General features: G+C 36.3%; 1 protein-coding gene across 5 annotated transcripts in view; it reads left to right on the top strand.

Moving 5' to 3' along the window:
* RAB28 (RAB28, member RAS oncogene family) overlaps positions 1-24,451 on the top strand; it is a 94,635-nt gene that overhangs the window by 33,414 nt on the left and 36,770 nt on the right. The window contains exon 5 of one of the 5 annotated variants that reach the window (XM_078068390.1): positions 17,265-17,484. The exons of the other annotated variants lie outside the window; for them this stretch is intronic. Within the exon in view, the coding sequence (XP_077924516.1) occupies positions 17,265-17,419 (155 nt within the window). The 3' untranslated portion in view covers positions 17,420-17,484. Of the gene's footprint in view, positions 1-17,264; positions 17,485-24,451 lie in introns of those variants that run through there. 5 annotated transcript variants of the gene reach the window in all.

The following is a 24,451-nucleotide window of genomic DNA, read 5'->3' as shown; positions in this document are numbered from 1 at the left end:
TTGTTTGCGTATAACACCCAGTGCTCCATTCAACACGTGTCCTCTTTAATACCCATCACCAGGCTAACCCATCCCCCCAATCCCCTCCCCTCTAGAACCCTCAGTTTGTTTCTCAGAGTCCATAGTCTCTCATGGTTCGTCTCCCCCTCCGATTTCCCTCACTTCATTTTTCCCTTCCTGCTATCTTCTTCTTTTTTTTTTTTTTTTTAACATATAATGTATTATTTTTTCAGAGGTACAGGTCTGTGGTTCAACAGTCTTACACAATTCACAGTGCTCACCATAGCACATACACTCCCCAATGTCTATCACCCAGCCACCCCACCCCCCACTCCAGCAACCCTCAGTTTGTTTCCTGAGATTAAGAATTCCTCATATCAGTGAGGTCATATGATACATGTCTTTCTCTGACTGACTTATTTCGCTTAGCATAATACCCTCTAATTCCATCCCTGTCGTTGCAAATGGCAAGATTTCATTTTTATTTTATTTTATTTTTGATGGCTGCATAATATTCCATTGTATATATACACCACATCTTCTTTATCCATTCATCTGTCGATGGACATCTTGGCTCTTTCCATAGTTTGGCTATTGTAGACATTGCTGCTGTAAACACTGGGTTGCATGTACCCCTTCGGATCCCTACATTTGTATCTTTGGGGTAAATACCCAGTAGTGCAATTCCTGAGTCATATGGTAGCTCTATTTTCAACTTTCTGAGGAACCTCCATACTGTTTTCCAGAGTGGCTGCACCAGCTTGCATTCCCACCAACAGTGTAGGAGGGTTCCCCTTTCTCCGCATCCCCACCAACATCTGTCGTTTCCTGACTTGTTAATTTTAGCCATTCTGACTGGGTGTGAGGTGGTATCTCATTGATGTTTTGATTTGGATTTCCCTGATGCTGAGCGATGTTGAGCACTTTTTCATGTGTCTGTTGGCCATTTGGATGTCTTCTTTGGAAAAGTGTCTGTTCATGTCTTCTGCCCATTTCTTGATTGGATCATTTGTTCTTTGGGTGTTGAGTTTGATAAGTTCTTTATAGATTTTGGATACTAGCCCTTTATCTGATATGTCATTTGCAAATATCTCCTCCCATTCTGTCGGTTGTCCTTTGGTTTTGTTGACTGTTTCCTTTGCTGTGCAAAAGCTTTTTATCTTGATGAAGTCCCAATAGTTCATTTTTGCCCTTGCTTCCCTTGCCTTTGGTGATGTTTCTAGGAAGAAGTTGCTGTGGCTGAGGTCGAAGAGGTTGCTGCCTGTGTTCTCCTCTAGGATTTTGATGGACTCCTGTCTCACATTTAGGTCTTTCATCCATTTTGGGTCTATTTTTGTGTGTGGTGTAAGGCAATTGACCCTAGATTTTTCAATTGGAAGAGGATTTTAATATTTACAGACTCACTTTGTGCTTATGAGTCACTACCACATCAGACCATGCAAGACACCTGTTATGTTACACACATAGTTCTTTTGAAAACCAAGTCCTAACTCTAATTAATCTCTTAATTTTCATACATAATTTTAGTTTAAAAAGATGAGAAATTGTATTTTCCCTTATGGATATTTATGTTCGAGTATGTTCTGGCACATTCATATCATCAATGCAGAGAGACAGTATAGAGAAGTGGTTAAGGGCACAGACCTCTAAGTAAGACGACTTAAGTTCAGATATGGGCTCATTTATTAATTGTTGGCTGTGGTAAGGTACCCTCTCTGTAGCTCAATTTTCTCATCTGTAAAGTGGGAATAATAATAGCACCTACTTTATAGGGAGGTTGTTGAAAGAGTTATGTATATATTTATAAAGCCCCTAAAACCAATGCCTGTATGTAACAGGTGCTATATGTGTTAGCTCTTATTATTGTGTCTCTCACTGCTTCCTCAAATTCTGTCTTCTAGTTATGGATATTGGGAGGAGGTATTGCTAAGTATATATGTGTATATATTTAAGGATTTAAAAATCAAAAACATTAAAAATTGTGTGAAATGTCCTTGAAATACATAGATAATGATTAAAGTTTTAGTTATTATTAATGTTTGGAAGCTAGCCTTCATTTAACTTATATTTTAGAAATATATTTTTCTGAAAAATTATTTAAACTTGGTGGAGGTGATATGATTTTGATATCTAATCTCAATGGTGAAAGCTGGTGTGCAGTTGCCATGAATTTTTATCTCAAGTTTATTTTGCTATGTAGACATGTGTCTAATAAAAAAAAGATGCTGCATAAACCATGGTTTGAGTTTCAATGTGCTTCTGTTTTTGGTTGAGGTATAAATGTTATTTCTGGCTGTGTCCTTCATACTTACCTCTTCTTACAACAAATGGAAAGGCCTTAATTGTACCTGAGGGAATAGTTAATCCACAGTGGACATATGGTGGACAAAAGCTGAGTCTAGTGAATGAAATAAAATTATAAATGGTAAACATGTGAATGCTTGCAAAGTCTGGCAGCTATGAAAGATAGAGTATTGTTTGAGATCAGCAAATTTGTGTGCAGCATAATTCTTTTCTCAGCATGTTTCTATTGAATAGGTATATAGACATTCAGTTAAAAGATAGGTTCTTAACATATATAAAGCATATTTGTCTTTTTTATTGTTCATTAAGCTTTGTGATATGACTTTGATGTCAACAATAGAGGTTGATGATCTCACATTTTTGGAAAGTTACTGCTCTTTTGATTGGGGGCAGTTAATTAGCATTAACCCAGAACAGCTCTTGGGCTTCATGGATTTGAGCGTTATATGTGGTTGCACTGCTCCAGCAAAAGGTTAAGTATTAATGGAAAATGGTCACAGCCCTTTTACTTAAAGAAAACATGTTACTTGTAAGTTTTCTTTTGATTTTACTTTTACAGTTACATTGAATGTCTTCATTCATGTAGCCATCCATAAAGCAAATATTGTTGCACATGCAGTGGATAATAAGTCTTTTTAGGACTACTTGTGTGGTATGTCACAGATCATTAACTGCAAGTAACCACCTGACTTGAGGGAAGCCTGGAAGCATCATTATAGTGAAATAAGCTTTTATTTAGGTATCACTGCAGCACATTGATTTATTGAAATGTCACCAGTTGCTACTGTGAAAATATATTCTCATTATCATTCAGGGACTGGTAGAGATTAACTGCTGTAGACTGTAAAAGAGATATATTGCTAACAATGGAAAAATAAGAAAACATAAAAAAATGTTATTGTGGTCTGTATTTTATCTAATAATTACTTTAAAAGAATTAATTAGGTAATTAATTAGGCTAAATTAGGTGATTCTTTAAGATACTTTCAAATCTGCGTGTGGTTCTATATATGTTGTGTTCTCCCTATTTTGAAATACCTTTAAATTAAGTACATAGAAAGGCAGTAGCAAACTTCATTATAACTACTTAACACAGTCAGTCCATAAAGTAGTAAATTCTTTCTGTGAGCACATGGCTGCTTCCTAGGCACATATATTATGAATCCTACTGTCAGGAAACTTCAAGTCTTGTTGTGGAAGTAAGATTTACATAAAAAGTACAAAGGAAAGACAACATATAATTTAGTACTGTTGTATCAATGGGAGGGAAAAATTGTCACCTAAGGATTAAGAGGAATGTGGAACTTAAACTGAGTCTTTGCAAAACTAGTAGGGTTTGGATACATAAATGGAAGGACTGAATTTCAGGCAAAATGTAACATTTTAAGATAGTGTATTTAGGGAGAATTTGACAGAAATCTTGACTCCTTAGGTATTTGAGTCATTAAATAGAGTCTATGCCAAGTATTTACTATTTTTCAAAGCAATATAAGCTCTTGTGTCAATTTGATTTTATTTGGGCCTTATTACTTAAGTTACAGTAAAACTTAGATAATAGGACTTGGCCTGTTGGTCACACACACACACAGTGGTGCTTAGGTAAATAGCTTACTGTTCCTTGTGGCTAATGCTGAGTTGTTTAAATACAATGATGAAATGATGGCCCCTTTTATAGAGCATCAGTTATGTGCCAGGCATCATGCTAAGTGATCTCCCTTTATGACTGAGGAAACTGAATCCCAGAGTAGATTGATTGTTGTTAAATAGCTAGGAGCGGGTAGAGCCAAGATTTGAGCCCAGCTGTTTTCCTCCAAAGTACCTCACTTCTCTCCATTTTGTTACAGCTAAGTTTTGAGCCAATTCAAGGATATCTATCCATATGGAATTTTTTTTTTTTATTATGTTAGTCACCATACAGTATATCATTAGTTTTTGATGTAGTGTTCCATGATTCATTGTTTGCATATAACACCCAGGGCTCCATGCAGTACGTGCCCTCCTTAATACCCATCACCGGGCTGACCCAGCCCCCCACCCCCTCCCCTCTGAAACCCTCAGTTTGTTTCTCGGGGTCCATAGTCTCTCATGGTTTGTCTCCCCCTCCGATTCCCCCCCTTCATTTTTCCCTTCCTTCTCCTAATGTCCTCCATGCTATTCCTTATGTGCCACATATAAGTGAAACCATATGATAATTGTCTTTCTCTGCTTGACTTATTTCACTTAACATAATCCCCTCCAGTTCCATCCATGTCGATGCAAATGGTGGGTATTCTTTCTGATGGCTGAGTAGTATTCCATTGTATATATGGACCACAACTTCTTTATCCATTTGTCTGTTGAAGGGCATCTCGGCTCCTTCCACAGTTTGGCTCTTGCGGACTTTGCTGCTATGAACATTGGGGTGCATGTGACCCTTCTTTTCACTACATCTGTGTCTTTGGGGTAAATACCCAGTAGTGAATTGCTGGGTCATAGGGTAGCTCTATTTTTAACTTTTTGAGGAACCTCCACACTGTTTTCCAAAGTGGCTGTACCAACTTGCATTCCCACCAACAGTGTAAGAGGCTTCCTCTTTCTTCACATCCTCTCCAACATTTATTTCTTGCCTTGTCAATTTTTGCCATTCTAGCTGGTGTAAGGTGGTATCTCAATGTGGTTTTGATTGGAATTTCCCTGATGGCTAATGATGTTGAACATTTTTTCATGTGTCTGTTAGCCATTTGTATGTCTTCTTTGGAGAAGTGTCTGTTCATGTCTAAAGACCATTTTTTGACTAGATTGTTTTTTGGGTGTTGAGTTTGAGAAGTTCTTTATAGATCTTGGATACCAGCCCTTTATCTGTAGTGTCATTTGCAAATGACATCTTCTCACATTCCGTGGGCTGCCTCTTTGTTTTGTTGACTGTTTCCTTTGCTGTGCAGAAGCTTTTTATCTTGATGAAGTCCCAAAAGTTGATTCTTTTTTTTTTTTTTTCCAAAAGTTCATTTTCGCTTTTGTTTCCCTTGCCTTTGGAGACGTGTCTTGAAAGAAGTTGCTGTGGCCGATGTCGAAGAGGTTACTGCCTATGTTCTCCTGTAGGATTTTGATGGATTCCTGTCTAACATTGAGGTCTTTTCATCCATTTAGAGTTTATTTTTGTGTATGGTGTAAGAGAATGGTCGAGTTTCATTCTTCTGTATATAGCTGTCCAGTTTTCCCAGTACCATTTTTTAAAGAGACTGTCTTTTTTCCATTGGATATTTTTTCCTGCTTTGTCGGAGATTAGTTAACCATCATAGAGTTGAGGGTCCATATCTGGGCTCTCTATTCTGTTCCATTGGTCTATGTGTCTGTTTTTGTGCCAGTACCATGCTGTCTTGGTGATCACAGCTTTGTAATATAGCTTGAAATCAGACAACGTGTGATGCCCCCAGCTTTGTTTTTCTTTTTCAACATTTCCGTGGTGATTCAGAGTCTTTTCTGGTTTCATACAAATTTTAGGATTGTTTGTTCCAGCACTTTGAAAAATGCCATTGGTATTTTGATTGGGGTGGCATTGAAAGTATAGATTGCTCTGGGCAGCATAGACATTTTCTTCCGATCCATGAACATGGAATGTTTTTCCATCTTTTTTTTTGTCTTCTTCAATTTCTTTCATAAGTGTTCTGTAGTTCCTAGAGTATAGATCCTTTACCTCTTTGGTTAGGTTTATTCCAAGGTATCTTATGGTTTTTGGTGCTGTTGTAAATGGAATCGATTCTCTAATTTCTCTTTCTACAGTTACATTGTTAGTGTATAAGAAAGCAACTGATTTCTGTGCATTGATTTTGTATCCTGCCACATTACTGAATTGCTGTATAAGTTCTAGTAATTTGGGGGTGGAGTGTTTTGGGTTTCCCACATAAAGTATCATGTCATCTGGGAAGAGAGAGAGTTTGACTTCTTCTTTGCCAACTTGAATGCCTTTTATTTCTTTTTGTTGTCTGATTGCTGAGGCTAGGACTTCTAGTACTATGTTGAACAATAGTGGTGAGAGTGGGCATCCTTGTCGTGTTTCTGATCTTAAGGGAAAGGCTCTCAGCTTTTCCCCATTGAGAATGATACTCGCTGTGGGCTTTTCATAGATGGTTTTTATGAAATTGAGGAATGTTCTCTCTATCCCTACACTCTGAAGAGTTTTAATCAGGAAAGGATGCTGTATTTTGTCACATGCTTTTTCTGCATCAATTGAGAGGGTCATGTGGTTCTTGTCTCTCATTAATGTGTTCTGTCACATTGATTGATTTGTGAATGTTGAACCACCCTTGCATCCCAGGAATAAATCCCACCTGGTCCTGGTGGATGATTCTTTTAATGTACTGTTGGATCCTATCAGCTAGGATCTTGTTGAGAATTTTGGCATCCCTTTTCTTCAGGGATATTGGTCGGTAATTCTCCTTTTTGATGGGGTCTTTGCCTCGTTTTGGGATCAGGGTAATGCTGGCCTCATAGAATGAGTTTGGAAGTTTTCCTTCCATTTCTATTTTTTGAAACAGTTTCAGGAGAATAGGTATTTCTTCTTTGAATGTTTGGTAGAATTCCCCTGGGAATCCATCAGGCTCTGGACTCTTGTTTTTTGGGAGGTTTTTGTTGGCTCTTTTGCAATTCAAAAATCCCCCAACTAAACAAACATGTATACATGTACCAGAACACAAAAAGCTAGTAGGAAGTCAACTTTTGCTTTAGGATGCAGAATTTACTATTTCTGAAGTCCTGCTGCAACAGAAATAGTTCAGCTTCTTGGAAAGGATGTCCAGAGCCCCTTTACACATTTATGTCTCCAAAGAACTCATTTTAGAGTTTCCTGAAATATGAGTTCCACTTCTTTATTTTGGTGTTTGTTTCCATGCTAAGGAGATCTAAATAACTGAAAAATATTAGAGCCTGTGTGTGTTTGCCAGGGCTCCCATAACGAAGTATCTCAGACTGGGTGGTTTAAACAACAGCAATTTATGTCCTCCTAGTTCTGGAGGCTAGGAGTCCAGGATCAAGGTTTTCTTTTGAGAGCCCTCTCCTTGGCTTGTAGTTGGCAGTCATCTCCCTTTGTCTTCACATGTTCTTTCTTCTCTGCATGTCTGGGTCTTAATCTCCTATAAGGACACTAGTCATTTTGGATTAGAGTCCATCCACATGACCTTGACTTTACCTTATTACTTCTTTAAAGGCCCTATCTCCCCAGTCACATTCTGAGGAATAAGAGGGTTAGAACTTCAACATCTGAATTTGGGGGAATGAGAGTAACTCAGTTAAGCCAAAAATAGAACCATTATGTTTAATATGTTAGAAATAAATCTCAAAGAATCATAGAAGTGCAATAAAGGCAGTCATGACACACTTGATGTGATTAGTTGTGCTCTGTGTTACAAATGATGTAATAATAAAGTAGATATATATGTAATGTGTGATATATATGTAGTGTAACATATATGTATACATAAAATATTACCTTATATTCTGTTATGCTTGCTAAAGAGAGAGAAATGGATGGAGATACAGTTAGTGCTTTAGTAATTGTACATAGATAATTGTGTTTGATGGCATTATTCATTGTGTTCTGTACTGGAGAAAAATTTGAGGATTAAGAGAGGATCTGGGAGTTTTGTATGCATGATTTCAAGTTTCATTGTCCATGTATTCATTCAGATTGGTAAAATAGGAATCAAATACTTTTTATCACCCCAAGAGACTATTGACCATTTTATACTTTCACAATTTTAGGATGCTGTAGTTACGGGATTTTTTTTAAAAAAGATTTTATTTATTTGATAGAGAGAGCACAAGCAGGGGAAGCGGCGGGCAGAGTGAGAGGGAGAAGCAGGCTCCCCACTGAGCAAGGATCCTGAGATCAAGACCTGAGCCTAAGGCAATGCTTAACTGACTGAGCCACCCAGGTGCCCCTAGGCGATCTTTTTCTTGTATTGAGATATAATTCATATACCGTAAGAGTCACCATTTTAAAGTATATAGTTTTTGGTATATTCACTAGGTTATGCAACCATCGCCACTGTCTAATTCCAGAACATTTTTATTACTCCAAAAAGAAACTCTTTGCCCATTAGCGGTCACTGCTCTTTTCCCTTTCCTAGCCCCTAGCAAGTACTAATCTACTTTCTGTCTCTATGGGTTTGCTTATTCTGGGCATTTCTTATAAATGGAATCATGAAATATGTGGCCTTTTGTGTCTAGGTTTTTCACGTATAATGATGTTTTCAAGGTACTCTGTGTTAAAATATGTATCATTACTTCATTTCTTTTTATGGTTGAATAATATTCCTTTGTATGGATATATCTTACCACACTTTGTTTATTCATCAGGTGATGGACCCTGGGTTGTTTCTAATTTTTGGCTATTATGAATAATGCTGTTATGAATGTTTGTGCATAAATTTTTGTGTAGACAGAAGTTTTCATTTCTCTTGGGAAAATATCTAGGAATGCAATTGTGGGTCATATTTGAGGAACTGCCAACCTGCTTTCCTGCTTTCTAAAGCAGCTGCCCCATTTTACAGTTCTGTCAGCATTGTATGAGGGCTGTAATTTTTCTATATCCTTACTAGCATTTGTTGTTATACTCTTTTTTTTAATAGCCATCCTTATGTGTGTGAACTGATATTTCATTGTGGTTTTGATTTGCATTTCCTTAATGATTAATGATGTTAGGTATCTTTTCATGTACTTAATGTGTATTTGCATATCTTCTTGGGAGAAATGTATATTCAAATCATTTGCCCATTTTTTAAATTGGGTTGTGTTTTTATTGTTGAGTTATTAGTGTTCTTTATAGGATATAATACCCTTATCAGATATATGATTTGTAACTCTTTGATTCTGCAGTTTACCTTTTCATTCTCTTGGTAATGCCATTTGATACCAGAAGTTTTAAACTTTGATGAAATCTATTTTATCTATTTTTTTCTTTGGTAGTTTAGACTTTAGGTGTTATATCTAAGAAACTCTTGTCCTATCCAGGGTCATGAAGATTTATACCTATGTTTTCATTTAAGAGTTTTATGGTTTAAGCTCTTTAGTTTAGGTCTTTAATCCATTTTGAATAAGTTTTCTCTGTTATGTGAATAGGAGTCCAGATTCATCTTTTTTGCATGTGTGTATGTCCCAGCACAATTTGTTGGAAGTATTCTTTTCCCACTGAATGGTCTTGGCACTTGTCACAGTCAATTGACCATAGATGGGTTTATTTCTGGACTCTTGCTTGTATTTCATTGACCTTCATGTCTGTCCTTAATGCCAGTACCACATTGAGTTATTACTTTGTAGTATGAAGTCAGAAAGCGTGATTCCTCCTACTTTCTTCCTCTTTTTCAAGAGTGTTTTGACTATTCTGAATTCATTGCCTATCCATATGAATTTTAGGATCTACTTGTTATTTGCTGCAAAGAAGTCAGCTGGAAATTTGGTACATACTGTATTGAATCTGTAGATCAGTTTGGGGAGTAATGCCATCTTAACCATGTTAAGTCTTCCAATCCATGAACATGGGAAGTTTTTCCAATTATATAGTTTTTCTTTAATTTCTTTCAACAATGTTTTATAGTTTTCAGAGAATAAAATTTACACTTCTTTTGTTAAATTTGTTCCTAAATATATTATTCTTTTTAATGCTATTGTACTATTATAAATGGAAATGTCTTTCTTAATTTCATTTTTGGGTTGTTTATTGCCAGTGTATAGAAATGTAAATGATTTTTGTATATTGATCTTATATTCTACAACCTGCTGAACTAATTTATTAGTTCTAATAGTCTTCCATGTGTTATTCTTTAAGATTTTCAACATATAAAATCATGTCATCTCTAAGTAGAGATAATCTTACTTCTTCCTTTCCAATGTGGATGCCTCTTAATTAATTAATTTTCTTGCCTAATTGCCCCAGCTAGAATTTCCATTGAACAGAAATGATGAGAGCAGATATCCCTGTCATATTGTTATCGTGGAAGAGTGTTGGATTTTGTGAAATGCTTTTTCTGTATCTGTGGGGACAATCATTTTTTTTCTCTGTTCCAGTTTGATTATGAATAGTCTCAATTGACCTATCTTCAAGTTCACTGATTGTTTTTTCTGCCTGCTTGAATCTGCTATTGAACTTCTCTAGTGAATTTTTCATTAGTTCTTGTTAATTAACCCATGATTTTTATTATTTCTGGACCTGTTTCTCTGGTTTTTTTCCCCCTAACATTGCTCAGATTTTATTGTTTCTTTGTATATGTAATATTTCCCTTATTGGGCTTTGGACTTTTTTTGTTTTTGTTTTTGTTTTTGGCTTTGGACATTTTGTTTTAAAGATTTTATTTATTTATTTGAGAGAGAGAGAGTGCACAAGCATGAGCAGGGGGTCGGGGGGCAGGCAGAGGGAGAAGCAGACTCCCCGTTGAGCAGGAAGCCTGACATGGAGCCTGATCCCAGGACCCTGGGATCATGACCCGAGCTGAAGGCAGACATTTAACTGACCGAGCCATCCAGGTGCCCCTGGGCTTTGGACGTTCTTGAGTGCTGTATTTTGTTATCTTTTGTACTTTGGTAGGCACTTAAATTATTTGTAGCTTGATAGTCTTTGAGCTTTGTTAGAGGGCTTATGCTCTAAGGGCTAGTTTAGTTCCATTCCTAAGGTGTTACACTTTTGTGTTTTCCCGTGAATGCCCTCGTAATTCCATGAGTTCCTTCCTCTGTAGTTGGTTGGAAGTTGAATTATCTCCCAGAAATTTTTCTGGGAGTTTTTGTAGTTGTTCTTTGCCCAGCCTCATGGAGTTTTGCATTGTATATGTGTAGCTTAGTATTCAAGAACAGGCTCAAAGAGACTCTTATAAAGATTTCTGGACCTTTTTCTCTTTGTAGAGTTGTCCTTTCTAGTACTCTGCTTCACAGAGTCCCAAGTGCTTCCATTTATTTGAACTGTGTTCTCAGTTTTCCCTAGTCACTGAGCCAGTGCTGCTTGCTTTTAGTTCTTCTTTCCCTTTGTGTGGTCCAGAAAGTACCTCCAGGTAGAAAGAGTGACTATAAAGCTCACCTTATTTGTATCTTATCTCTCAGGGATCATCCAGCCTGATGTTCAATGTCTGCTTTATATATTTCATCCAATTTTCTGGTGATTTATGGCAGGAGGAAAATCTTGTCCCAGGTTATTCTGTCATAACTGGAAATACTTTAAGAAGGGTTTTAAGTCTTCAAATATTTTATATCTTCAGAATGTTTTGTATTTTTAAATTCGCAAATCAAATAAAACAGATTATATTTACCAACGTTTTATGTTAGTTGTTTTTATGAAGAGAGTTTCAAAACTAGAAATAATTAGAGAAACTAAAATAGATCAGTTTATTTCAGAATATCAGATCTATAACGAATTCCATTCATTTGGACCAACCATGAGGCTGAGCCATTTTCTTACACCATGCTTATCTTGATTTCATGGAAAGCAAGGAGAAAGACAATGTTGATGATTTAAAAACATAAAAACTGAATTTTTTAAGGAAGTGGCTTTGAAAATCCAAACTTTAAAAGTACATGTTGTTACCCATACGGTGAAAATATTCTCATTAATCATAATCTTGAGAGTAAAGATTACTAAGACTAATAGTAATAAATAAGCATTTTAAAGGTCAGCCAAATATTTTGACTAACACTGTTGAATAACATGAGTATCATCTCATCAGTGCAATATGGTAATATGCTTTTATTTAGCAAACATCTATTAAGGGCCTGTTTTGCCTAGGAATCATACTAAATACTGGGAATACAACAAGAGTAAGATATGGTCCCTACCCTTAAAGATCTGATAGTTTTCAAGATATGGCCATAAAATTATGAGGAATGTTGGATTTATGAGGTTGGATGTATGGACAGGCAGGGGAAGGTGGATATTAAATGGGGATTGAGGTAAAGGATCAGTACCATGTGAAGACTGTGGAATAAGAAAGTCATAGATATTGATGAAGTATCGTTTGGGGTTTTATGAGTTCCTTAGTTTTTTTCCTCATCGCCCTCATTCTATTGACATCTCATGCCAGGTTCCCTTCCTCAGAGATTCTTCTCCAAGGTTGATTCCTGAATAGTGCAGAATTCCTGTCAGATTGGATGAGACCAGATGGTAACCTGAGGCTAAGAAGAGGATGAATTCTGCTCTCCTCTCTCTTCCTGAATAAGGCTTTTTGCACTGAATCTTTATGGAATCTTAACAGGAATTTTTTCAAAAGATGGGGATGTCAGAGAGAGGGTCTCTAGGTTGAAGCAGCAATCAGGCAAATTTTGTCCTCTTCAGTTTGAACATTATCTCAAGTTTTAATCTCTAGAGAAAATAGATTTGATACTAATATGATAGTCACTAAACTTAAGCTAAAGTTATCAGTGTGAAATTTGAAATCAAATCTCGCTTTTAACCTAAGCTTTAGTTTCTTTTTCTTTTATATTTCACTACTAGAATACAAGTAGGTGTTAAATGGGAGTAGAAGGGGAAAGTAGTACCTCAAAGTGATATCCTATGAGGATAGTCACTTATTTGTATTGTTTAGAATTGATTCAGCTCCAAAGTGTGACTATCATACTGTCACATTTTTCTTGCCACAGAACTCTGTATACATGTGGTAAATTAAAAAATCAAAACCCAAAAAACTGCCAGGATCTACTGAAGCCAAGAACTTTGCTAGAGGTTAGAAGCGTCTATTGATCCTCGTATAATGCCACATTCATCGAGATCTTGAAAAAATGTATGTGGATCAAATTTGGCTTTCTCTAAGAATTCCTCCTGCTCAACTGAATGTGTGTGTGTACACACACACACACACACACACACACACACACACAGCTTTAATATAGGACCTTGAGTGCTTTTCATGATGCTAGAGATTGAATTTGCTAATGTTTGCTTCTGAAATGGAAAGATCTGTGTTATATTACTAAGAAGTATTTCAGGAAAACAGCATTTGTTGACATAGTTTTACATGGGATTCAGTCTTTAATTTTAGTAATATCCAAGCAAGTTTATTTAATTCCAGAATCAATTGACTGCTTGCTGATATTCTTTTTCTTAAAAAAATACATTACTATTAAGTAATCAGTCGGTTAAGCGTCTTTGGCTCAGGTTATGATCCCAGGGTTCTGGGATCGAGTGCCGCATCAGGCTCCCTGCTCAGTGTGGAGCCTGCTTCTCCCTTTCCCTCTGCCTGCTGCTCCCCCGCTTGTGTTCTCTCTTTCTCTCTCTCTCTCTCTGTCAAATAAATAAATAAAATCACTAAAAAAGACGACTTATTTTTTTAGAGCAGTTTAAGGTTCACAGCAAAATTGAAGGGAAGGTACAGAGATTTCCCATATACCCCCTGATCCCACACATGCGTTGCTTCTCCCATTATTAACACCCTACCAGAGTGATACATTTGTTAACAATTGACGAACCTACACTGACATATCATATATCACTCAAAGTCTATAGTTCCCCGATTCATTCTTGGTATTATACATTCTCTGGGTTTGGACAAATATGTAATGACATTTGTCCATCATTGGATATTATACAGAATATTTTCACTGCCCTAAAAATCTTCTGTGCTTCACCTTTTCCTCTACTCCCCTACCCTCCCTGCCCAACTCCTGGTAATCACTGATGTTTTTACTGTCTCCATAGTTTTTTCTTTTCAAGAATGTCATGTAGTTTGAGTCATACAGTATGTGGCCTTTTCAGATAGGCTTCTTTTACTTAGTAATATGCACTAAATCTCCTCCATGTCTTTTCATGCCTTGATAGCTCATTTCTTTTTAATGTAGTCTATTTCTGTTCATCTACTGAAGGACATCTTGGTTGTTTTTAAGTTTTAGCAATTATAAATAAAGCTGCTATAAACTTTGGTGTGCCCTTTTTTTTGTGGACCTATGTTTTCAGTTCATTTAGGTAAATACCAAGGAACATGATTGCTGGAGCATATAGTAAGAATGTGTTTAGTTTTGTAAGAAACTGTCAAACTGTCTTCTAAAGGGGGGCTGTACTGTTTTGCATTCTCAGCAGCAATGATTGAGAGCTCCTGTTGCTCCACGTCCTTGCCAGAATTTGGTGTCAGAGTTCTGGATTTTGGCCATTCTAGTAGGTTACAGTGGTATGTCATTGTTTTAATATGCGTTTTCCTACTGATATATGATGTGGAACATCTTTTCATATGCCATTTGCCATCTGTATATCTTCTTTGGTGAGGTGTATGTTAAGGTCTTTGGTCCATTTTTCAATGTTTGTTTTCTTATTACTGAATTTTAAGAGTTTTTTTTTTTTGTATATTTTGGATAACATTGTTTTATCAGATGTATCTTTTGCAAGTATTTTCTGCCAGTGTGGGACCTGTCTACTCATTCTTTTGACATTGTGTTTACCAGAGTAGAAGTTTTTAATTTTATTGAAGTCAGCTCATCATTTTTTTTTCATGGATTGTGCCTTTGGTATTGTATCTAGAAAAGTATCACCATACCCAAGATCATCTAGGTTTTCTCCTATGTTATCTTCTAGGAGTTTTATAGTTTTGTGCTTTACATTCAGGTCTGTGATCTATTTTGAGTTAATTCTTGTGAAAGATATAAAGTCTGTATCTAGATCCATTTATTTTTGCGTATGGATGTCCAGTTGTTCTAGCACCATTTATTGAAAGGACTGTCTTTGCTCTGTTGTACTATCTTTGCTTTTTTATTAAAGATCAGTTGACTGTATTTATATGGGCCTATATCTAGACTTTCTCTTCTGTTCCATTTATCTGTTTATCTATTTTTTTTTTTGTCATACCGGAGTATCTTGATTACTTGAGCTTTATAGTAAGTCTAGAATTTGAGTAGTGTCAGTCCTCTAACTTTGTTCTTCTCCTTCATGATTGTTTTGGCTATTCTAGGTCTTTTGCCTTGCTATATAAACTTTAGAATCAGTTTTGTCAATATATACAAAATAACTTGCTGGGATTTTGATTGGGATTGCATTGAATCTGTAGGTCAAGTTGGATAGAACTGACATCTTGACAATCTTAAGTCTTCCTGTCCATAAACATGGAATATCTCTCCATTTATTTAGCTCTTATTTGATTTTGTTCATGAGAGTTTTTTAGTTTTCCTCTACATACGCATTTTCTCTACAAGGTATAGATCTTGCACATATTTTATTAGATTTATACCTAAGGACTTAATTTGGGGGGTGGTTACTAATGTAAATGGTATTATGGTTTTAAAAAAATTTTTTAAAAATATTTTTAAAATGTATTTATCTGAGAAACAGAGAGAGAGAGAGAGAGAACAAATAAGGGGAGGGTCAGAGGGAGCGGGAGAAGCACACTCCCTGCTGAGCAGGAGCCTGACACGGGGCTTAATCCCAGGACCCTGAGATCAAGACCTGAGCCAAAGGCAGATGCTTAACCGACTGAGCCACCCAGATGCCCCAATGGTATTATGTTTTTAATTTCAAATTTCAATTATTCATCACTGGAATATACGAAAGCAGTTGACTTTTTTATATTAACCTTGTATCCTGCAACCTTGCTGATGTTCTAAATTGATGTAATTTCAAAGAATGCCTTAAAGTACTACATCTCAGTGTACCTCTAGAACATTTCAAAGAAGTGTTAGTTATCTAGTTTTGGTATTGAGTATGATATTCTGGATGCTAGTTGAAGAAAATATTCCAAGGAGGGAGGAATCAACATGTCAAGTGCTGCTGATAGTAAGAAGTATCAATAATTGACTATTAGAATTAGCAGCAACTCATTATTTATCTTTATAAGATCAATTTTGGTAAAGTGGTGAGGACAAAAGCCAGATTGGAATCAATAAATATAAATTATTCTTCTGAGGAGTTTCTTTTCTTTCTTTCTTTCTTTCTTTCTTTCTTTCTTTCTTTCTTTCTTTCTTTCTTTCTTTCTTTCGAGAGGAGAGAGAGCATGCATGGACAAATGTGAATGGGGGGGGGGTGGGGGCAGAGGGAGAGGGAGAGAATCCAAAGCAGGCTTCATACCCAGTGCAGAGCCTGACGTGGGGCTTGATCTCATGACCCTGAGATCATGACCTGAGCCGAAATCAAGAGTTGGGACGCTTAACTGACTGAGCCACCCAGGTGCCCCCTGAGGAGTGTTCTATAAAGAAAGCAGAGAAATGGAAGTGTGGGGGGTTGGTCAAGAATTTAAAAAAATTTTTTTTTTTTTTTCAGATGGGAGAAATATATTTGTATGTTGATAGAAAGGAAAGAGTAAAGTGAAATTGATGATGTAGCAGAGAGATGTTAGACTTGCTGGAGTGATGTCATTTAAGTGGTTGAGAAGGGGATAGGATTTAGTGTACAAATAAATGGTTTGGCTTTAGGTAGGAGCATGGACCATTTATTGATTCATAGTAACAGGAGTGTAGGCAATTTCTTATACCATGTTATTTTATTTTATATTATTTTATTTACTTATTTATTGGAGAGGGAGAGAGAGGTGGGGGAGGGGCAGAGGGAGAGAGAATCTTTTTCTTCTTTTTTTTTTTTAAAGATTTATCTATTTATTAGAGAGAGAGAGCATGAGTGGGAGGGACAGAGGGAGAGGGAGAGAGAATCTCTAGCAGACTCTGTGCTGAGCACAGAGCCCCATGTGGGGCTCAGTCTCATGACCCTGAGATCATGACCTGAGCGGATATCAAGAGACAGATGCTTAATCGACTGAGCCACCCAGGCGCACCTCTTTTACCATATTTGATTTGTAGATTTGGTGACACATGTGGTGAACAGTCTCTTGACTGTTTCCAGTTTCTCAGTGAACTAGGAAGAATAGTCTTTGTTGTGGGTTGAATTGTTTTCCCCCCAAAAGATATATTGAAATCCTGACCTCTAATACCTGTAAGTGTGACCTTACGTAGATACGGGGTCTTTGCAGATATAATCAAGTTAAGATCAGTCATACTTGAGTAGGGTTAACTTTAAATCCAATGACATATCTTTTAAGGAAGAGAAATTTGGACAGACACACAGGCAATTAAGGAAGAAATTCATGTGAAGATGGAGGCAGTTTGCGGTGATGCAGCTACAAGCCAAGAAATGCCAAGGTTTGCTGGAAACTTCAAGAAGCCGGAAGAGGCAAGGCACAGTTCTTCACTATAGCCTTCACAGGGAGCACAGCCCTGCCAGTACTTTGATTTCTGACCTCTAGCCTCCAGAACTGTGAGAGAATAAATTTCTGTTGTTTTAAGCCACCTAGTTTGTGATACTTCTTAATGGCAGCCCTGGGAAACTACCAGTCTTCAACAGAGAGTGGGAATGGAGGAAGGCTTGATGTTTTGATTTCTTAGGATGTCTCTTTTCTTTCTTTGACCTACGACTTCATAGGATGTCAGATTGCCTTGACACTTTGACACATTGGCTGTTGGGTAGAATGTTTCTATCCAGTTTTAATGGACAGAGGTGTCTCTTCAGGATTCTTAGGTTTATGAGAGTCTTGGTAGTAGTTTTCTCTCTGTTTGCAACTGTAAGCACATGATTTTTCTTCTGGGTAGGTTTTAGAAAAGCTGACTGCAGCACTTAAATCAGATAGAATCTCCCTTGACCTCCCAGTGAGCCAATGTAGAATCAGTTAAAATACTGATTTTTTTTTTTTTTAGCATTCTATTATAAATATTTTCAAGCACACAGAAAAGTTGAAAGAATTTTACAGTAAACACTTGCATACTCATTGTCTAGAGCAGGGGTCAGCATACTTTTTTTTTGAAAAGATTCAGATAGTAGATATTTTAGGCTTTGCAAGCCATATGGTAAATGTTAGAACTATTCACCTGTCCCATTGTAGTGTGATACCAGCCATGAACAGTATGTAAATGAATGAATGTGGCTGTGTGCCAGTCAAACTTTATAGACACTGAAATTTGTATTTCTTATTTCACATTCATGTCATGGATTATTCATTTATTTTCAACCTTTAAGAATTGTAAAACCCGATATTAGCTCATGGGCCATAACAAAAAGAGGTAGCAGGCTGGATGTGGCCCACAGGTTATGGTTTGCTGACCCCTGATCTAGAATTTACAATGGATATTTTGCTATGTTTGCTTTATCACAGATTTGTCCATGTATCCGTCCCTCTATCAGTCTAGCAGTTCATCTACTTTTTGATACATTTCAAAATAAGTTGTAGACAGTGCTTTTTACACCTAAACATTTCATTGTACATATCATTACTTGGATAGAATTGAATAGTATTAGTAGCTGATCTGGGTTTTTAAATTTATGATGATAGTCAATATTGGATTTTCTCAGCAGTTGTTACCTTGAATGTGAGGATGGACTTCAGGGCTTGCAGTATATTTCACCCTGACCATAGAGTATTTGTGGCATACGGACAAGTCAGGCTTCTAATATGGGTACATAGGCAGGTGATAACTGAGTCCCCTGCCCATTGTAGAAGTTAAGAAGGAATTTCCTTAGATGGATTTACCACTGATGTACCGGTCTGTACAGCTGTCCTTCTTCACTCTTTATACCTTTGTAATAGTTGGAGGTTATGTGGAGATACTGACCTGTTTTCTCTCTCTGGTGGCATTGTGCTAGGTCATCCTGGCTAACCTGATAATGTTTCCCCAGATTTTGGTTATAGTAGTCACAAGAGACAATTGCACAGGAAGTGGCTGGCATGCTTTTTGTCTCTGAGAGTCGGTGCTGAGTACCAGGCACTGTGTCAGCTCTCTTGTAGTGTCACTGATTGGTTAGCTCACCTTGTAGGTGTGGGATTGCACGTGGATCAGCAGTTCCTTCAGCTCCTGCCAGATTTCCCCCTTCAGCATCTCTGAGTACTTGTCCTGCGTGTCCAGCCCTCTAGGGAAGGATGCAGGCTTCTCCCATAACTCACCCTTGGCGTCAAGGTTGAAGTTGGTGAGAGACAGATGTGAGTTCCAGTTTGTCATTGCCACTTTCTGTTGTCCTTGCAGGTTCCAGTTTGTTGTTGTAGATTTCAGTTGTCTTTATCCATTCTAGCTCATCTTTGCAGGTTCCAGTTTGTCTTTGCTCCTGTTTTTATCCAGTTCCCTTCCTGACTGCTGGTCTGGCTGACCTGTAGTGACTTCAGGCTCAAGATTAGATGCAGAGGCAACAGCCTACACCTGCTGCTCCGAAAGTTTCCACAGTTATGCAAGGTCTAACCCTATAATAAATGCTGCTTTATCACCCATACTAGTTCTGCTTCTTGGATGCAGCTCTAGTTGATACTCTTTACTCTTCTAGGATTCATACTAGAAACCTTTTATATTAGGTCCCATATTTAGAGTTATTTCTATCAGCTCATTTTATCTTTCAGAAATTTTTTACCCCTTCTACTTTTGGCACCTTTATTTTTTTAAAATACTGCTTGTATTCTCATTTTTAATATTTCATCTGGCGTATCAATGGTACTTTGAACCCTAAATAATAGTTTGGATTAAAAAATCCTTATTGTGCTTAAGTACTGGTTTTGAAAACATTTAACAGACATAACAATCTTGTAAAGACAATTGAAGTCTTTTTACCGTAAAGACTCATTTAACAAAACACTGAGCTGGCGGGGGTACGAAAAACCCAAAGAAGTTTTTACATTAGAGTAAGACAGAAGTGTCATTTTAAATCAGCAACATGGGAGAGGTGTAGTGAGAGATGTTTGACAACTATATTCAGACATATTTTTGCATTATACTATAGACGGGTAATGTAATGTGGTATGATCAATAAAAAGTCAGGCCTAAAACTTTTCTTTTTGGCAACTTTAAAGTTGGAATGCTTGTTTCAGTGACATGTGGTTCTTCATTGGAATTGGCTTGCATATCTTTTGTTTTCATCATGATTGCTTATATCAGAGGTAGTATATTTTGATTTTTGAGGTTGACTTTTTTATTGGCAATTGATAGAATTGTTTATAGCCATTCAGTTTAATTGATGCCACTTTTGGCCCCAAATGAGATTTTATTATAGTGCCTTATTTTTTTCTGAGACACTTATATTTAAAAGATGATGTAATAAATAATTGTTGAATGGATTACTACCAAATGGGGAGACCTGAAAATATTATTAAATTTTAATAAAACATATTACTAGATATTAGGGGAGTAACTTCATAACTTTTTAGAGTGCCATTGATGCCAAAGATGCCATTGATACGCTTTTTTTAAAAATCACTTTTTCTGTACATTTATGTCTTATATTGAAGTTTTAGCATAGTGAATTATTTAAAATATATCACTTGTGTAATGTATTCTAAGGTGTTAGAGTGTTATTCTAAAGTTATTCTACATTATTCTGTAATAGATATTTTGTAGGATTTTAGAGTAAAGAGTAATCATTGCGTATTCGATTTAGAAAATTGGAAATTGCAGAAACTTATGAAAAAAAATCACTCCTAATTCTACAGAACCAACCAGTTAATATGTACATGTATTCTTTTAATCTCTTTCTGTATATATATTCTTTTCACTTAAGGTTTTAAGTCTCTGTGTCTTTCTTATATGCAGACTTTTTTTAAAGCTATATTTTGAAGAGCTACCTAAAATTTCTACTGATTGGATGCCCCATAGTTTACTTATTTTTCTATTTATGATTATTTCTAAGAAGGATGACTTTTATAACGTTGACTATTGTAAGGGGGACAGTGAACCAAGAGTCAAACTTAAATGAGTAATAGATCCCAGTGAACTGAAAAAGTGATAGTTTGGGCTATTAAAAGGAGGAATGGAAAATTCTCATTAGTGTTCTCACCTGAAAAGCTATAATGCTTATTCATTTTAAATTCTCTCGGTGTAGTCTTCATTTATTTTTTCAAATAGTGAGTTGAGTATTCTGAAAAATGGGAATCGGAGTTCAGTAGTTTCCCATTCATTGCTCCCCCATGATTACAATATTCATAAAGAAATCTCAGAATTTTATCCATAAATACTGATTGTATTACTGACATAGAATTGGAAGGAATGCTGTACAGTTTTTCTTATTAAAAGTTTTTCTCAGGGCCCCTGGGTGGCTCAGTCGGTTAAGTGTCTGCCTTTAGCTCAGGTCATTAACCCCGGGGTCCTGGGATCAAGTCCCACATTGGGCTCCCTGCTCAGCGGGGAGTCTGCTTCTTCCTCTCCCTTTGCCCCTCCCCCTCATTGTGCTCTCTTTCTCTCTCTCTCTGTCAAATAAATAATAAAATCTTAAAAAGCGTTTCTCTTGGAGTAAATAAAAGAAGCCAGTCAAGACTTCTTCAGAATCAGATGATTCATTAACATGAGAACAGTAGTTTTTAGACGGATTTTCTGTAATCTGTCTCTCTTTTTTAAATTTAAATTCAATTTAGTTAACATATAGTGTATTATTAGTTCTGTAGTCTCTTTAACTTACAATATATTTCATATAGGCGACAGCTTTATTTTGCCTCTTTTGAGTGTAAACTCATGTTTATTGTTTCAGCTTCATAGAACATATTGCCCCCATGAGATGTATTTCTGATGTTTAATTTTTTTTAAAGATTTTTATTATTATTATTTTTAAGTAATCCCTACATCCAGCATGAAGCTCAGATTTACAACCCTGAGATCAAGGGTCGCATGCTCTACCGACTCAGCCAGCCACGCGCCCCTCTGGGATTTAATTTTAAATAAGAAGTATTTTAAAGTCAGAATATATATATATATATAGTAACATACCCCAATAAAAGAAAGACTGATGGTTTTAAGTCAGATATACTTAGATTTGAGATTTTGACTATGTGCATTTGTTTCCTCCTAAGCTGGAAAATTTTTACTCAGTCTTCCAACACAAGCCATTTACTTCTCAAATACGGGTTTACATTTTCATTAGGAGACAGAGATATTCTACACAAAAATGATAAATCTTTTGAAAATGAATACCTGAAAGTAGAGTTTTAAAAATATTCAGGAGTGCTTATTAAATCCTACTTTAGAATTTTTCTGTAATTTGTGACTAGCCTAAAAGTACAGAGCAGTCAGTTCAGTCTTAACAAAAAACCAAAACAAAATGGCAGGTATCTGAAAACAAACAAAAAACAAGTGAGCGTTGTTAAAACTTACCAACTGAATTTGTCTATTTTAGTTTCAGTAAAAAAGATTTTTTGGTTTAAAACTGAACACCAAAGGTGGTTATATGATTTTGTTTCATTCTTTATTCCATCTTCTTCCCCACCACTGCTACTTATATTCACAGAGTTATAACCTGATATACTGATATATTGAGACTGTGAACTGAATTCTTTGTCAGTGGAGATGAATGTTTTTCTAGGTTTGCAGTTAAGCTCGTTCTTTCTTCGTGATCTCGTTTTAAGCATTATAGATTACTGATCACTCTTCTATACTTAAATAAGGGTTGATAAAAATTGATTAATTTTTACATTTAATCTTAGGTTCAGGGGTAAAGTTTTTTTTTTTTTTTTTTTAAAGATTTTATTTATTTGAGAGAGAGAGCACAGAGGGAGAGTTAGAGGGAGAGGCAGACTCCCCACTGAGCAGGGAGCCCGATGTGAGGCTCAATCCCAGGACCCCGGGATCATGACCTGAGCTGAAGGCAGACACTTAACTGACTGAGCCATCCAGGTGCCCGAAGTTTTTCTCTTTCAAAGGAAGTTTTCTGTTAGGAATTATCTATATTTGTGCCTTTTCCTTAAGTAGAAACTTTTTTTTTAGAGGAAGTGTTTTCTTTGATAGTTGTCTTATTATTTATTTCTTGCTTATTGACATATTGGGCTAGCACCATCTTCTGAGTTTGTTATATAATAGTTTAATATCAAAGTCTAAGGGGCATTTTATAATTAAGAAAATGCTTTCAGTTTTTATGAGAATTAGAAATTTTTTTTTCTAAAATCAGTTTGGTTAAAATTTTTTTTTCTAAAATCAGTTTGGATAACCATTAAAAACAACTGTGTGTTAGAATTTGTTATTATTGTAAATATTTGCACACATTCAATTTCCTCTCATATTCGAAAGTACCCATTCATTCATTCATTCATTCATGAGTACCTTTGCTGTACCAAGCACAATGGTGGGGGAGACAGTATGATGGTGTTGTCATAGAGTGATATGCTTAGTACACTGGAGGACTTGACAGCAGAAGTAAATACCTAAACAGAATCTTAAAGGATATGCAGGAACGTACTATACAGAAAAGGGCAAGAAAGAGCAGTCCAAGTTGAAGTAAAACCTTAGAAGCTAGGAAACAGTCTGAAATATAATGGAAATTTATATTTGTCCCAGCTGAAGGTTAGGGTGTAAGGCAAAGAGAGTTGAGAAACAGAGATAATGTTTTAAGGAGTTTAGATTTTCTCCAAAGAGCTATAGAAAACCTCTAAAGGTTTTTAAACAGAGGAGTGATTTGACCAGTAGTGTAGAGCAAGGGTCCTCTTTTTGTATAGTCCACTATCTAAGAATGGTTTTTACATTTTTAAATGGTTGGAAAAACATCAAAAGAAGGATATTCCGAAAGTTATGTGAAAATCGTCCATAAATAGTTTTATTGGAAGAGAGCCACGCTCATCTTTTACATTGTGTCTGTGGCTGTTTTTTCGCAACAATGGCAGAGTTGAGTCATATGAAGAACATATGACCCACAATCTGTAATAGACTTACTATCTGACCCTTTACAGAGAAAAGTTTGCCAAAACCTTGTCTAAATACACCAATTAAAATATAAAGGTAGTCAGAGTGGATAAAAAAGCAAGACCCCCTTTTAAGCTGTCTATCAAAAACCCACTTTAAATATGAAGATTCAGTTAGGTTAAAAGCAAAGGGAATGAAAAAGATATTCTGCAAACACTAATCAAAAGAAAGTTGGAGTAGCAATAATAATAATAATATAAACAAAGAATTTAGTGCAGGGATTAAAAAAGAAAATAAATAAAAAAGAAAGCAGGGGCACCTGGGTGGCTCAGTCGTTAAGTGTCTGCCTTCGGCTCAGGTCATGATCCCAGGGTCCTGGGATTGAGCCCCACATTGGGCTCCCTGCTCAGCGGGAAGCCTGCTTCTCCCTCTCCCACTTTCCCTGCTTGTGTTCCCTGTCTCGCTGTGTCTCTGTCAAATAAATAAATAAAATCTTAAAAAAAAAAAAAGAAAATACAATATTCAGAGGGTTAATTCACAAAAAAGCCACCACAATCCTTAATGTCTATAAACCCACAAAGAGAACTTCAAAATACTT

Source organism: Halichoerus grypus, chromosome 3, assembly GCF_964656455.1.
Source record: "Halichoerus grypus chromosome 3, mHalGry1.hap1.1, whole genome shotgun sequence".
In the NCBI taxonomy this organism is placed as follows: Eukaryota; Metazoa; Chordata; class Mammalia; order Carnivora; family Phocidae; genus Halichoerus; species Halichoerus grypus.
Note: the sequence above shows the minus strand (reverse complement) of the source record. Positions and strands in the feature narration are given on the sequence as shown.